Genomic DNA, 15940 nt, shown 5'->3' with positions numbered 1-15940 from the left:
TAATAACATATATATGTTAATGTCAACATAGTCTTTAGAATTATTGTAATACTCCTCAGTGTAATAATAAAAACGGTATATCATAATATATAAACATTTCTTTGTTTCTTACATTTCTTATTTACTATATATCTACAAATATATTAAATCAATGATATGTTACTTCTTGACTTATGCAATACACAGTTATGAAATAAATAATAAATATTCAAATTGTAACATGTGTTCTAAGTACAATCCTCCTCGAGCAAAAGTATACTTTTCCAGTTAATTAGACTATTGTCAAATTCCTTTTTTGTGTAATATAAACTGGTATGAATTTATATCATGTAACCTTACAAAAGTATTATATGAAGACATTTAACTTTCTTGTTTACTTGAAATATATATTACAATATAAAAGTATTGAGAAGAATAGTATTATGAAGTATTTTATTGTATTCATTTTTGTATCAACTTGTATCAAACTTTGATCACGGCAATCAGTTCATTATACAGTCATAATCTATATACATATGTATATATACCGTTATAAGTATACGTATATATTTTTACGAAAAAGAATATCTTTTCTATAATTCTTTTTAAACTGTAATGTGAAATAAATTAAAATAAGACAATGTTATACGTTTTATGTCATTTTCATCGCATGTCAACTAATCATAAAGTTTTAACGAGATCTAAAGTATTTCGTTCTAACCTTTTATTATTTACACGTTGCAAATCAGGTAGAATAAATTGAAAGATCAATTACTTGTGATATGGCGATATCACTGTAGTTTAATTATTTCATTTTAACTTTAGATAATAATATGATTGTTAGTATTGGCCAAGTTTCAAAAACAGTGAAAGCACCACAAAAGCCTGAGTATGTGCCTAGAAAATACTGTGAGTTAAATAAGTATTTTCCTTACATTACTTATTTTGTTCCTGAAGGAAGGCATTATAACAGTGATTTTTATGCAAACAGTGTTAAATCTGTCTATTCAAAATGAGGATGCATCTACATTAAGGCATTTAAAATGGATGCTTCAAAAGGATGTTTTATCTCAAGATATTTTTTTAATTGGAGGTCCAGGGACTAGACGTAGAAAATTAGCTCTTGCTTTTCTCGAATTCACAGACCGTGAAGTAGAATTTATAGCACTTTCAAGGGATACAACAGAAGCAGATCTAAAACAGCGGAGAGAAATAAGAAGTGGCACTGCTTATTATCATGATCAAAGTGCTGTAAGGGCTGCAACAAATGGAAGGATTCTGATTATTGAAGGTGTAGAGAAAGCTGAAAGAAATGTTCTTCCTGTTCTGAATAATTTATTGGAAAACCGTGAAATGCATTTAGAGGATGGGAGATTTCTTGTCCCTGCAACACGTTATGATAAGTTACTCAAGGTATTAATATCTGTATACGTACATTGATTTGTTATTACTGATTAATGGATTTAGTAAATGTGTACTTTTTTAGACATACAGCCAGGAGGAATTGGATAATTGGAGACTAGTTAGAGTTAGCGAAGACTTTAGAGTTATTGCACTGGGTATGCCAGCACCAAGATATCCTGGCCATCCGCTTGATCCTCCTCTTAGATCTAGGTTTCAAGCCAGACATATTCCACCTCCAAGTTTTGAAGTGAGTATGTTTGATTAATAAATCAGGTATCCTACATAATTTCACTTAAAATAATTTTACTAATATTAAAAATGATATAAAAAGAATTTTATGATTAAATTATAATATAAAATTACTGTTCACCTCATCAAAAAAACATAATAAGTGCATTATGCAATATATTGTGCAGAATTTTTACATTTAATAATTTATTCAATAAGTTCAGTGAATATTACATATATATATAGATTATATATATATTATATATATATATATATTATATGAATATTATATATATATATATAAAATTATAAAATTATACAACGCAACTACTTCTGAGTATACATATTTATACTACTTATTAGCAATATAGAGATTTAGAAGTTCGTGAGTTATAGGTTTTATGTGACAACGCTCAGTAATTACTGGCGCGGCTCAGAGAAGATCGTGGCGCGTGTAATTTGCTAAAGTTTTACTTGATTTATGTAGCGTCGTATCGTTAGGTATGGGGTGCGGAGGTCGCACAAACCCCTCCAGTCGGCCATCCCTTCCGGGGCCGGTTTCCTTCCTATATAAACTGTTCGTAGCTGCGCTATGGTCACAGTCATCGTAGTTTAGATCGCGTGTCGCGAGAACAGTGGAACCTTGTTTGTCCTCCTGTTTAACTGGGAGTCAATACGTCGAAATTCGGTCGAATCACAAGTTCAACACGCGTTGTTACTGAATATAGGAAGAATTATCAATAATCAAGATACGTACAAGATTGAGAAACAAGATAATACTAAACGTCTTTTTGTATCTAAAAATTATAAGAATAAGAAATATGGCAAATTAGAAAATATTAATATTATATAAGTAAAAGAGAAACGTAACATCATTTAATGCAAATTGCTCGTGTTAATACTATATATATTAATTATATTTTAAAAAATAATTTGGAATTTCTGACGTATTTCTTTCTTGTATATTATTGATAAATTAATAAGTTAATAAGTAAATTATAATTGAACAATGCCAGCAATATGGTCGTCATCAGAAAGACCAATATCCGTTCGTACTATCTGGGTGGACGGTATTCGACACGCGATCCTATCACCCGATGATCCATTGATCCATTCGAAATCACGTCGACGTTCACGTGTATCGAGGAATAAAAGTTACTCAACGGAGTATCAACAGTTGGAATCGAGGCTGGATCGACTGAACAATTGTTTCACAAACTTGCAGATGGTAGTTAGCAACGGTCTTTCAGAAGCCAAAGAAACTTCTCAGATATATCGCAAACTATCCGCACCTCCTTGTTCCAGAATTTCGACTAGTACGTCCGATACTAGTATCTTAGAATCTATCCTAAATAATAATAGAAAATTTAAAAAGAAGTATCGCTGTCATAAAGCAATGAAAGAAGACCCAGTATTTTTCATCGACAAAGAAATTCTTAAAAGTGACATTTGTGAAAGAAGAACATCAGAGTCGGAGCCAGATTTTAAACTGAATATAACAGAATGTGGACAAACGGAGGGAACATCCGATACTTTTTGGAACCCATTATTCGAAAGGGTCCTCCAGTGGTTGGATTTGTCTGGGAAAACGCAAAATTTCAAGAACGATTTTGAAGACCACTTTGCGGAAAGGCCATCTGACGAGGAGGAACAAAAATGGAGTGCTACCAAGAGGAGACTTCCCCGTTTGAAACGTGATCCTTTCGAAGATAGAGAACGAATAACGATGAGAAACAACAAATTACCTAGAGAGCGTAATTCAGAACGCCTTAAAAAGGAAGAAACTAAAATGACGCAAAGTCGGTTGCCCAAGATAAAGAATACGAGGGAACAGTTTCAAGAATTGAACGAAAAGTTAAATAGTGCAAAAGCGTTTCCAAAGTCTGACGGAGATGAATCGAAAAATGAAATGAAAGAAAAAGCATCATCGGCGATATGGTGTCCTCCTAGCCGATTGAAGTTACACGTAGTGATACCGAGTCTCGCTTGCAAAGAGTTTCACACATCCTCGCAAGAATCATTGGTAGATGACTAAAAACAGTATTTAATCAGTCATATCATTACATGCATATTAGCAACTGTCTAATTTACATCAGATCTCCATAACATAATGTTTCTTAAAATTAATATCATCTTTTGCTGCAAGACTATCTTAAACAGGAATCTTATAAACTATATAAATTAATCAACTATTACAACATTTATCATAAGTGATATAATATACTGTTCGTAGTGATAGAATTTTATTAAAAATCCCAACAAGTTTAATACAAGTACTTACATCATCTAAAGGTAATTATCCATTATTCATACTTATTAACTTATTAACAGCATATAACTGAATTATTTTTAATTCTTTTATAAACACTCGTATTACTTTTATTTATTCGATTATAATGCATTATTTCGTTACATCAATTGCATGCGATACGTACAACGACAATTAATTTCTACACGTTAGCTCGATTATTCGCGGAAATGTGTTTCCCCATTTGTATAGCGGGCCTTTATTCGTTAATACTTGTGCATCGCCATGTATCGTCCCTGTTTCATCCCTGTTCACGACTTCCTACTAAAATTCAATACGTCGCGGCGTCGGAATAAATCCGGTTTTATCGAGAGTCAATTCGACACCCATTATCCTGCGCGTGAAGGAGCAGTTGGTAATGGTGCCGGCACGAGACGTCGCGAGAACCTTAGAACCAAAGAACCTTACACGCTTTAGCGTCGTTTAGTATTGTTTGCAAATTGGACAAAGTAAATAATATTCGTGGTAAGGGTCACATAAAAAGTCAAATATAATTAAGGGGTATTTAACTACCTTAGGGCGTTTCTTCGTGACGAGACGACAGAGCTTCCAATAATACCTTCTAAAATTTTGCATTATGCAGTGCTATTTACGAACCAATAAGTTTACACGTGAAAGATCTGTTTTGCTTTAAAACATAACCGTCTAACGTAGGTTGAAAGTAGTTTTGGTACCTGGTACCTAGTTGAAAGTTGGTACTGTTATTTCAAAAGTTGAGAGCAAAACACTACTTCTTTTAAATGTGACTTTATAGTATTAATTTCTTCCAAGAAACTGTATTAATCATACAGAAGTAGAGAAATTTATTTTTTCCAAATCAGACTCGGGTAACATAATGAAATCAGTTGTGCACTGAATATTCTGTGCTCATGTCTCTTTTTAACAGCGAATTACTTTGCTGAAATTACATATATACTTAGTTTTAACGAGTTACATATGTATTTAATTTTATTCTCAATGCTCCATTTATGAATTTACATAAACGAATTTATAGGATTCTTTCTTAAACCTATATTTGCGATGTAGTCTTAAAGATTTAGTTTAAAAAGAACGATGAAAATTATTGGGAATAATTGAATAATAAATCATGGTATGGTATGGTTTATATTGCATAATTGTGACATTTTTGTAAGGGTTGAATATCTTACATAGTTAAGGTAGAGAACTGCCGATTATTGCGTAATAGTACATGATTTATGAACTCTGCATTGAACCTCAATGATTTATTGGAGGCTATAAATCGCGTGATTGCAGTTTCGAACAAGACATTGATGTCATAATCGGTCAGAGTATTTTAAGAAGTTTCCGAAAGTTTGTCACTTACATCAGAGACATGTATCGTTATTTACAAAGGAATGAACAGTGTCGATCTTATCTCAGAATATAACTTTTGTAAAAAAGTTTCCAATTATTCAACACTGCAGCAGTTCCTTTAAATTGCATTCGTTTCATGAGTTATTGGAAGTGACATCAAACGCCAAGTAATAATGCAATTTAACATGCAATCGTGATCTGTGTTCATTAATAGAAACTTTAAGTTCTATCGAAAGAGACAAAAAGAACCTTGTAATGAACGCATACTCGGTAACGATTCGTTCGAAATATATCCACCTTTTTCATTTGTAAGAAAGTAATTGCTTTTTCTACGTACGTTTACAAGTACCATAGAAATGATTCTGTATGACTATAGAATGGCTGCTTAACGTAGATTATTTCTATTTGCCCTCCACTAAAGGAACATTTTCGTGATATCATTTGTTACAATTTTACGAAAATTAATATAATAATCGCTAATTAATACAATGTAATATCACGAGAATTTGCTTTTAATGTCGTTACGAACAAGTAGAAACAATCTATGATAACGTAGTCATTCTATGATCATAACGGGCCGTTTCTATGGTACTTGTAAATGTTCATAATAACAATACAAAAATGTACGATATACGGAAGTTTATATGGTTGTTTCTGACATATCAAAATCTCAAGGTATTGATAATTAATACAAAGTATTTAAAAAAAACAATCGTGTAATCTATCATGTATGTACTTTCTAAATTTTTGAAAATTAAAATCCTCTAAACTTTTTAAGTATCAATACAGTAGCAATAATGAAATTTTTCAAGAGTTGTTTCTTTGTTCTTAACGAAAATGGGGATATAAGAAAGGTTTGATGGAAGTTGAATTGATATCAAGGTAGTTTCAGCTTTTTTCGCTAGATCTATTCCGAGGATTGTTAAAGCAATCGTATTTTCCCGGAAACCGCGATAATCGCACCGATAGGTCTGAGAATGTAGTCCAATTGAAACTTTCCGATAGAAATCTGTAAGCTATCTAGAGAGTTTCGTGCCGAGTGGTAGTTATTATCGTACTTGGCGCGCACTGGAAAGCTCTCTTGGTGCTAATCACTCGCGTGGACTGTTTCAAACAAATTGTGGTGTAACATTCCGTACGCGGACTTGTTCACAATTATGCAGGATATGCGGTTCTCTGGCAAATGGAAATAATGCGAATACCTCGCGGAAGTAGTGTAACCATAACTTTGCTCACTATGAGGTATTCGAAGCAGCGTGAATTATTAACTTCTGTTTGAGAGTTAAAGTCATAGTAAACAGTATGCTTCGTACACTCATTGTCAGCATTGACACGCAAGAAAAAGTCTAAACAGATTTTCTTACATCATGTAAAAGAAAAAAATTGATTAGAATATCAAGCTAAAACAGTATTTAGAGAATTTTTCGAGAAATTTGTTTGAACATTTTTGCAATTTTTAGGAGCAATTGAACACATTAAAAAATCTAGTTACGCACGCTGACATTGTGAAATTAAAGCAACTATTATCGTGCTCGCACGCTTTCGTTACACAAGAGGCTGTGTCCTTAGGTCTTCCGGATTTTCCTCTCGATAATTTGACATCGGTTGCTATTATACTGGTAAATTGTTTATCCTAAATTCTTCTTTATTCTGAATTTTGATTTACTTAATGTATTATTTGTTAATTTGTGTGTAAACCGCAGGATAAGTGTCCATACCTGTCGGTGTACGATATATTTTACAGATGTTATCCGTATAAGCTATTTTTGGCAAAGGAGGGTCAATCGGCCGTCGAAAGCATCCTCGAAACTTTTAATATACCGAAACCAACGATGCACGACGGTATGATTTCAAAATATGTAAATGTAGATAGGAAAAATGAAGAAGACAATTCAGTGAATGTCAGTATAAAGCATCCTTCTGGAGAAATAGGGTTGAACGTGAGTAGACTTGTTAAGAAAGAAGAATTTATAAATTTGCACATCATATCTCAATCGTATGTTTTAAATAGGTTCCTTGCGGCACGAAAAAGATTAATGAAAGAGCACAAGAAAGTAAATACGTAGAAACGAGTTATCAGAATAATTTATTGATAAGTTTGTTGGAATCGCATGTTGTTTCTGATATTTGTTTGATCGGTCCAAAAGGATGTGGGAAATCAATAACTGTACAAACGTTAGCTAATTTATTGGGGTACGAAGTCGAGCCTGTCGTATTATATCAGGCAAGTGTCACATATTCGTACACATTTCTAAATTAATTTTAAATAAACATGCAATTTATTTGAAACAATTGAAATATCTTCTTAGGATATGACATCTAGAGACTTGATACAACAACGGACAACATTGTCCAATGGTGATACGGTTTGGAAAAATTCGCCGCTAGTCGATGCAGCTTTGCATGGAAAATTGGCTATACTGGATGGAATTAACAGAATCGATCCTAGCACTCTAGCTATTGTACATAGGTACATTGTCTTTAAACATTTTAAGCTCTCCAAATGTTCTTTTATTCGTTTTATTCATTTTTAGATTGGTTCACGATCGAGAGTTACAGCTGCACGACGGTAAAAGACTCATCAGAGCAGATCGTTACGACGAGATAAAGGAGAAGTACAATAAATCCGACGCAGAACTGCAAGAATCAGGTGTGCTGCGTATTCATCCATCGTTTCGAATTATAGCTTTAGCAGAATCACCGATGCTTAACACGTCTTCGAGGCAATGGTTGAATTCAGAGCTGCTTAGTTTGTTCCTTTTCCACGAGATGAGACCGCTCACCAAGTCAGAGGAGCTCCATATCGTTCGATCAAAGGTATTTATTATCATTTTCGTTCGTTTCTTTTAACATTTGACAGAGACGCTTCCATGTATACCAAATGATGTCTTACGTTGTTTTTAGTACGGGGAACCTTCCACGGCGTTATTAAACATTCTGGAATTGGCACACGTACTGCGATCCTCCAGCGATCCAACTTTACAGTCCTTAGCTAGCTTTCTCAGTACGAGACAGCTTCTGAGGATAGCAGAAAGGATGCACAAGTTCCAAACTGACGATGCTTATAGCGCAGTGCAACGCTCTTGTCTGGCTCGTTTCTTACCAACGATAGCGAAACAAGCACTGGACGATTGCTGCAATAGCGTAGATATCGTTGCAACGAAAAATACGGTAGACCAGAACATCAAGTGTCAAATTAATGGGAATACCGTAAAAATTGGTAATACGGTTACCGAACGATACAACACGACAGCTTTGACAAAAGTACCTGATGTTTTATTTTACGATGTGCCGCAACACGTTGCGCTATTGGAGAATCTACTGCAAGACTTTAGTTTGGGACAGAATCTGTTGCTAGTTGGAAACCAGGGTGTCGGCAAAAATAAAATCGTCGATCGATTGTTACAACTTCTAAATAGGCCGCGTGAATATATACAACTACACAGGGACACTACTGTTCAAACTTTGACTCTTCAACCAATGGTTAGGGATGGAAAAGTTGTGTACGAAGACTCGCCACTCGTGCAAGCTGTTAAATTGGGACACGTGCTCGTCGTTGATGAAGCAGACAAAGCTCCAACTCATGTTACGTGTATTTTAAAGGTATGTACGTGCAAACTAAGTTATATCGGATGTGTTATCATAGAAATTAGTAGCCCACATAAAAGAGACGTGTATAGCTAATGAATCTGGTTTATAATTTCCGAATAATTTAATTTAGACGATCTCTGTAACAATGTTTAGATTTAATCTTGCAATTTCTATATTTAATATTTTGGAGACTAAGAAATAGTACATTTTTTATCGCCCGGACACTTTATAGCTGCACCAAATTATGGTTCTTGAATTATGAAACTTTAGCCAGTAAGATTACGGAACTTTAATGCCATCATAAGTTTTCTCAAAGTCTTAAGATTACTCTTAAGATTTAATGCGTACAATTTCATTTTCTATGATCTTTCTGGTTCCAGACTTTAGTCGAATCTGGTGAAATGATATTATCAGACGGAAGACGCATAGTATCTTCTTTAAGTTCCGATGAAGAAAATTCGAATAAAATACTGCTTCATCCAGATTTTAAAATGATAATATTAGCAAACAGACCCGGTTTTCCATTCTTGGGAAATGATTTCTTTGGAGCACTGGGTGATCTATTCAGTACGCATACGGTCGATAATCCAAGCGTTGAAAATGAAATTCAACTTTTGAAACGTTACGGTCCGAATGTAGACGAACAAATAATATTTAAATTGGTAAAAGCTTTTGGAAAATTGCGAAATATGGCTGATCAAGGATTAGTTTCTTATCCATATTCGACTCGGGAAGTTGTTAATATTGTAAAGCATTTAGAGGTGAGCTTTTATCATTGTTTATTATTTATGTGAGCCTCGATCCAAAGCTTTATTCAATCTGTGATGTTTCGTTCATTGGCGAATTTTTTTATTTACTTTTTCAGAAATTCCCACAAGAACCGTTATCTAAGGTGGTGCGAAATGTATTCGATTTCGATCGATATAGCGAGGAAACTTTTGATACTTTAGTATCTGTATTACACGAACATGGGATTCCCATTGGAACAAGTTCTACTAATATTTCGTTAGCGAAAGAGTAAGATATTTAATAAAAAGAATTCCGTTAGAATAGTTTTTACCTCGGGCAAATGAAAGTTATACGTTTAACATGTATTTTTATTTTTGAATAATATACACGTATTTAGGACAAGAATAAAACATAGAAAGAATACAACGTTTAATATTTCTTTTTCCTTTTCCTTTGCAGAATATCTTTGCCGGAAAGCAAAATTAGTGCTACCTGGAATTTTTCTAATAAGCAGGACGTGCTACGCGTGCAGGAAAAATATATTAAGTTAAAACCACCGATAAGTTTAAGTCAAAAGATTTTATCTTTAGATCGCGTTGAAGCCAGATCAGCTTTATTTACTGAATTACAAAGTTATTGGACCATTCCAATTAGTGACACCGCCGTAGTCGCAGGTCTGTCAGTTATTAAAGGTACAAAAGCCGATGGAAAGGATGACGTAATTAATGTCCTTGCTACGAATCCATTAAAGATCTATAGCATGACTCAAGAATCAGATAAAGTTCAGGAAACTACGTTACATGGATTAATAAATTCTGAAAGAAGCAATAGACTTCGATTCACAATGGCAAGTGATAAAAATCAAAACGTTTTAGTCTACGAAGAAACAGTAAGTAATTTTTATATCAAATGAATTTCTTTTTATTATAGCGTATTGTACAAAATGTTTGTTTCCAGAGCAATGTTCTTTTAATAGTGAATTTAGGCGAAGGATTCGTTCAGAAGGTAGAAATATTATCTTTCTTCGATATGGCATCGGATAAAATATCAAATGCCTTGAGAAATACAAGTTTTCACCGAAAAATGAAGACGGATTTGATAAAATCCCATAATCAAATTGTTTTCTATGTCTATAATTCTAACAAGATAGAAGTGGTCGATTTAAATCGCATGTGTTTCTATATAGTGAATTTACCGTTTGAAATAGAATCAGTTTTACTTCCATCAGAAAAAAGGTGGTTGATTCAAGGTAGAAATCAAAACAAATATATTCTCAAGAAATCTGTAGAATCGTCACCGTGTCCAAATGTTTTACAACAAGTAGAAGAATCTAGTAAAAATAATTTTGAAAATGATTTATTTCTCAGTTGCACTGACAGCAACTTGAACAGCAATCTACTTAGTGCAGCACTGAAACAGAAAATAGATTCTCCAAATAGATTGCTAGTATCTAACAATAACTATGCCACTATTGCTGTTGGATTTCCTGATCTAGATAGTTTTAACGAACTACATACTTGGCCAAGACCAAAACAGAGCAGAAGCTCCGCGCCCCCTGTTTTTATGGATAATGGGCAAATTATTAGAACGGTTACAGCTCGTGAAGTTCCTAATGATATTCTTCCAAACACTGGAGCAAATTTAGGGGTCGTTGCTTATATAGAAATTGTTGATATCGTAAATCAGAAGCTACGATATATACCTGTACCAGAGTAAGTATATGTGATTAAATTTAATGTCCAATAATTATTAAATATGTACTTATTAACCGTATTATTTATATCTTTAGACTATCCACCGTATCGCATATGACTCAATTTTTGTATCCAAACAAGCAGAACTTGTATATTGCTCTTAAATCAAATCAGGATCTTGTAACGGTAGATGCAGGTGGTTGCGTTCGCCTTTGGGAGACGTCACTAGCGAATATTGAAAAATCACTTGGAGCTTGGAGAAGAATGTTGGAAGACGGTAATGAAAATTTGCAAATGACGAAAGAAAGGTATTCTGGCTTGGATGTTAGTGGCCCAAAACATGGTAAAATCGATGACAAAAACGAACCGCACGTTGGAGGCAATACATGGGCAGGAGGAACCGGAGGTATGGTGTGTGATGTACTAAACACAACAAACGATGATGCAATATAAAATATACAATGAAAATTTCAGGAAGGGACACAGCTGGTCTTGGTGGAAAAGGTGGACCTTATCGTTTAGATGCTGGCCATACGGTGCATCAACTTAGCGACGAAGAAAAGAACGCGGTACCAGAACATATTAAAAAGGCAGCGAGAGAAATGGGTCTTAAAGCCTTTCAGCAACGACTAAGAGAAATTAATATGAGCGAATATGATCATAATCTTTATTCCCAATTCAGTGACGCTGTCCAGAAGCAAGTTAAAGCGTTAAGAACTATAATAGGTTAATATTATCCGCATATTGCTATATCAGTATACATTTCTAGACTAATTAAGGATGTATCAGATATCTGATAAACTTTAATGCGTCATTCGAATTAAATATTTATGCTTGGAAGAAATAATTTATAACTATGAAATATTTATTTTATGTTAATAAAGTTAAAATGCTTCAATTACGTTTTACAGATAGTCTACAGGCAAAAAGTAAAGAACGTCAATGGTGCAGGCACCAAACTTCCGGTGAGCTAGACGATACTAAATTAATCGAAGGATTAACAGGGGAAAGAACAATTTACCGAAGAAGGGCGGAGAAAGAACCCGAGCTCGGCACTCCTCCGACAAAACCGAAGCGTTTAAAATTAGTAGTGGACGTTTCTGGTAGCATGTATAGGTTTAATGGTTATGATGGACGTCTTGATAGAGAAATGGAAGCTTGTGTTATGGTAATGGAGGCGTTTAGTGGGTACGAAGGGAAGTTTCAGTACGATATCGTTGGCCATTCCGGTGATGACTATAATATTGTTTTTGTAAAGCATACTCAACCGCCGGCTAATAATAAGCGTAGATTGGAAGTAATAAAGGTAATAGTAGTTAAAAAATATTGTTCCAATTAAACGTGAGGTGCGATATTACGAACGATATAATTTTTTTTAGACGATGCACGCACACTCACAATTTTGCATGTCTGGCGATAATACTTTAGAGGCGACTCAACATGCGATCGCGAATCTAGCGAAAGAAGACGCCGATGAATGTATCGTTGTTGTACTGTCGGACGCCAATTTTGAACGTTATGGTATTCGTCCCGAGCTATTTACAAAAATTCTTACATCGAATGCAGATGTTAATGCATTTGCTATATTTATTGGTTCTTTAGGCGATCAAGCTTTTTAGTAAGTATATTGTTTGATATTCGTAAAATGTTTGAATACTTTGTAAAAAACTATAGATAAAAATGTATATTTTTAATTTTAAGTTTAACCAAGAAGATAGCCTCGGGACGTGCGTTTGTCTGTATGGATCTCAAGGATATACCTCGAATCTTGCAACAAATATTTGCTGCTTCTTTGTTAAGTACTACAAGATCCGGTTGATGTATCGCTGATGTAATATACTTTGTTATTAATCTTTAAATAAATATTTATAAGGATACAAATCGTTAATAGCTAAGAAATGTATTGTAATATATACGTATTTGGTATTATTATTAATTTTTTATATATACATATGTAATAGAATTATTTTTATCAAAATAATTTATTTTTACATTAAAATTAGTACTAATAATTAGCACTAATTAATTAATTCTACCATATTTTGTATTATTTTTCTTATTATAATTACTTTAAAATATTTACTAATTTAAAACATGCAATACTTTTGCAAATATTGATATCATTCTATTCATTGCATTTGACTATCTAGTAACAATAGAACATCGAATCTTACCGAAATTAACCGAAAACACTCGAAATATTCAAAAACGTATCTTTACATTTTCATTCAATTTGCCCATAAATACAATTAATATAAATCTATTTATCCCATATACGTCACAACCAATTTATTTTATGATTAACACTTTAAAATAATACAAAAATGCTCTTATACAAAAAACAAAATATCTTACCGAGCAGTCCGCGAAATGAGCCAAAATCATCTGCAAACCAATCAAGAAACATTGCACTTTACACTTTGAAAAAAGATATTATATGTAACACACGCTGAATTTATTCCACGTGTTTATCGAAGAATTATATCGTGTAGGGGGAGGTTTGGTGCTCGCGCATCGCTAGGAGTCAGGACTCGATGCGTGATGGTGAGGGTTAGGGAAAAATGGGGGTGACGTTGCGAGTCGAAGTTGGCCGAACACAGCCGAAGCGAATCGAGAGTGTCGAGTGGTGTGGGGCGTGCATTTATTAGTCGCACGCCGGTCGTTGAATGGAGCGGGTGTGGAGACGTGTACAAGGTGCCGGGCGTCGCGGTGCCACAGCTCGCTGTGGTTGCCCTGTGCAGCCTTGTCAGCTGCACGTGGACCAACGCGCGAAACGAGGAGGCGGTCGAAAATCTCGCGGTGGACCGCAAACGATCGTGTGCGGTTGTCAAGTGCAGCCATGTCCGGTACATCCGGTACTGATTAGGGTTCGTCGTACCCGACCCGCGGTTGGCAACTGTGACTGTCCACCGGAATCGCAACCTTGTCCGCATGTACCGCGTACATCGGCTGTTCGACGTATTCGAAGGTAAATAAACATCTGTCATTGCCTGTTTTTCTCGATAACCTCCGAAATTTGTCGTTCCTTCTTTTTCCGTTACCGTCCAATATTTGGCGCGACAGTGTATGTTGTGTACACGTTGCGAACCATTATGAATTAAAGGGGTGCAAGGGACGAAGGTCAAAGTAACCGTGTGCTGATCGTATTTGCGAATCCGTAAACGAGGCTCGTTGCGGCGCGAATATGGTGAAGTTGACATTCTTTTGTAGAGTCAGGGTAATGTGTCTACTTAGTCCTATTTTCTTTGAGTAGTTTGCAATCGAATCGTCTTATCTTGTTGATAAAATGCTTCTTAAGTTTGATGAAAAGAATTTCCAAAGTTTGATGAAAATACGAAGGAATGGTTATTTGATATATATAATTTTTCGTCCCAATTCTATTATTAGACTAAAGTTTTTCTTAAAATATTTCCTCAACATATAAGGTTGAAATGAAGGCGAAATTACAATACAAAATTTCGAAGACTATGGTAAGGTTAACAATGGGAAGGTTACCAAGGAGATTCCGCGATGCATCGTAGTAAAGTAGAGGGGGAGAGGTTTGACTAGTCGAATCACCATCATGTGATTTTATTATACCAAATAAATGTAAGGTTATGGACTGATCGAATGGCTACTTCGAGGAAGAAATACATAAACTGAACGTTATTGCATTGTAGGTTCGTATTCTACAGGTTGCTTAAGAAGTGCATAATAGTTTCAATCTCGTATTTCTCTATTTATTTCGAAACAGGATCGGTAATATTATATTAGAAGGAACTTTTGTCAGAAACTTTTTACTAAAAGACAGATACAAGATAATTTTATTGGATAGTAATAGAATTTTTGATACATTAAATATATCATATAGATTAATAATAAGATTTATTAGAGTAATATTATAACGATAATTGAAATACATATATGCTATCTGCCTATAATTAATAACAAATATTTGTGTCAAGCATTGGAAAATAGAATGCACATTTATTCGCAAATTAAAATGAATAAATTATTAAAATGTGGATATTTTATTTCGTAAAATAAACACTGTCACTGTGCTACGTCTAAATGTACATGTCGTATTCATAACATTTACTTTTATTTCTTTGACTCTCTGTAATATGATTGTATGGAAACATCGTTGATGTCGACAATGTTTATTTTATAGCATAGTTGTCAGGATACGTTTCAACTACATGATATTCGAGTTAGTAATTACATAGGTATTTTTATTTTCGTGTTAGAACCATTAAAGTGAAAAATCGATGGGCAAAAGCGTGCTTTTTTATGAGCCAAGAAAGTGAAATGCATTAATGATCTAAAATTTGCTTTGCTTTTATCAATGTCAAATATGATTGAAACATTTTAGCAATAAAGTTTTAATAATACGTTTTACGTTGAAACCAATCAACATTGGTCTTACGAACGTAATTTTGTATAGCTTCCATCGTATCTCTTAATTAGTTTTCAAGGTAAATATTTTATTAATTTAACTTCTGGTTTATACGAGGAAGTCTTTAATAAGTGATACCATCAATTTATCAGAATATCGTTTGTAATGTGTTAATAAATCGTTTGTGAAGTTTGAAATTTAAAGTTTTAAAAAGAACACTAGGTTTACTTGTGATTTAATTTTTTTATATATCGCTTTGAATAATTTTGCTTGTGCATGGTCTTTAAATATTGCACGTTTCAGCGTGTCGTTTTGGTT

General features: G+C 34.0%; 2 protein-coding genes across 3 annotated transcripts in view; both read left to right on the top strand.

The window, feature by feature from the left end:
• Positions 1 to 531: 531 nt before the first annotated feature.
• On the top strand, positions 532 to 13207 carry LOC117234315 (von Willebrand factor A domain-containing protein 8). 2 transcript variants are annotated; one of them, XM_033495400.1, is made up of 19 exons: positions 532 to 728; positions 805 to 888; positions 971 to 1392; positions 1466 to 1630; positions 6694 to 6852; positions 6937 to 7173; positions 7245 to 7457; positions 7543 to 7703; positions 7768 to 8050; positions 8138 to 8836; positions 9205 to 9585; positions 9690 to 9841; positions 10013 to 10442; positions 10511 to 11265; positions 11343 to 11653; positions 11722 to 11973; positions 12159 to 12553; positions 12627 to 12865; positions 12949 to 13207. In XM_033495400.1, the coding sequence occupies exons 1-19, from the start codon at positions 620 to 622 to the stop codon at positions 13064 to 13066; spliced, it is 5565 nt and encodes a 1854-aa protein (XP_033351291.1). In that variant the 5' UTR covers positions 532 to 619; the 3' UTR covers positions 13067 to 13207. The 2 variants fall into 2 exon arrangements, with proteins under 2 accessions (XP_033351291.1, XP_033351292.1); XM_033495401.1 differs by lacking the exons at positions 532 to 728; positions 805 to 888; positions 971 to 1392; positions 1466 to 1630 and adding an exon at positions 3673 to 3903 and having other exon boundaries at positions 12949 to 13204.
• Positions 13208 to 13896: 689 nt separating this feature from the next.
• LOC117234317 overlaps positions 13897 to 15940 on the top strand; it is a 246624-nt gene continuing 244580 nt past the window's right edge. The window contains exon 1 of the mRNA XM_033495414.1: positions 13897 to 14215. Coding sequence (XP_033351305.1) covers positions 13914 to 14215 — 302 coding nt within the window. The 5' untranslated portion in view covers positions 13897 to 13913. The remainder of the gene's footprint in view (positions 14216 to 15940) is intronic.

The sequence above is a fragment of the Bombus vosnesenskii genome, unplaced genomic scaffold (genome assembly GCF_011952255.1).
Source record: "Bombus vosnesenskii isolate JDL3184/JDL3185 unplaced genomic scaffold, Bvos_JDL3184-5_v1.1 scf7180000013304, whole genome shotgun sequence".
Taxonomy (NCBI): Eukaryota; Metazoa; Arthropoda; class Insecta; order Hymenoptera; family Apidae; genus Bombus; species Bombus vosnesenskii.
This window is presented reverse-complemented; position numbering and strand designations above follow the sequence as displayed.

Coding starts and splice junctions, on each gene's coding strand:
- LOC117234315 (XM_033495400.1), top strand. CDS start 620: ATGTTATACGTTTTATGTCATTTTCATCGCATGTCAACTAATCATAAA. Junction 6,853..6,936: donor CATCGGTTGCTATTATACTG/GTAAATTGTTTA, acceptor TGTAAACCGCAG/GATAAGTGTCCATACCTGTC. Junction 10,443..10,510: donor TTTTAGTCTACGAAGAAACA/GTAAGTAATTTT, acceptor GTTTGTTTCCAG/AGCAATGTTCTTTTAATAGT.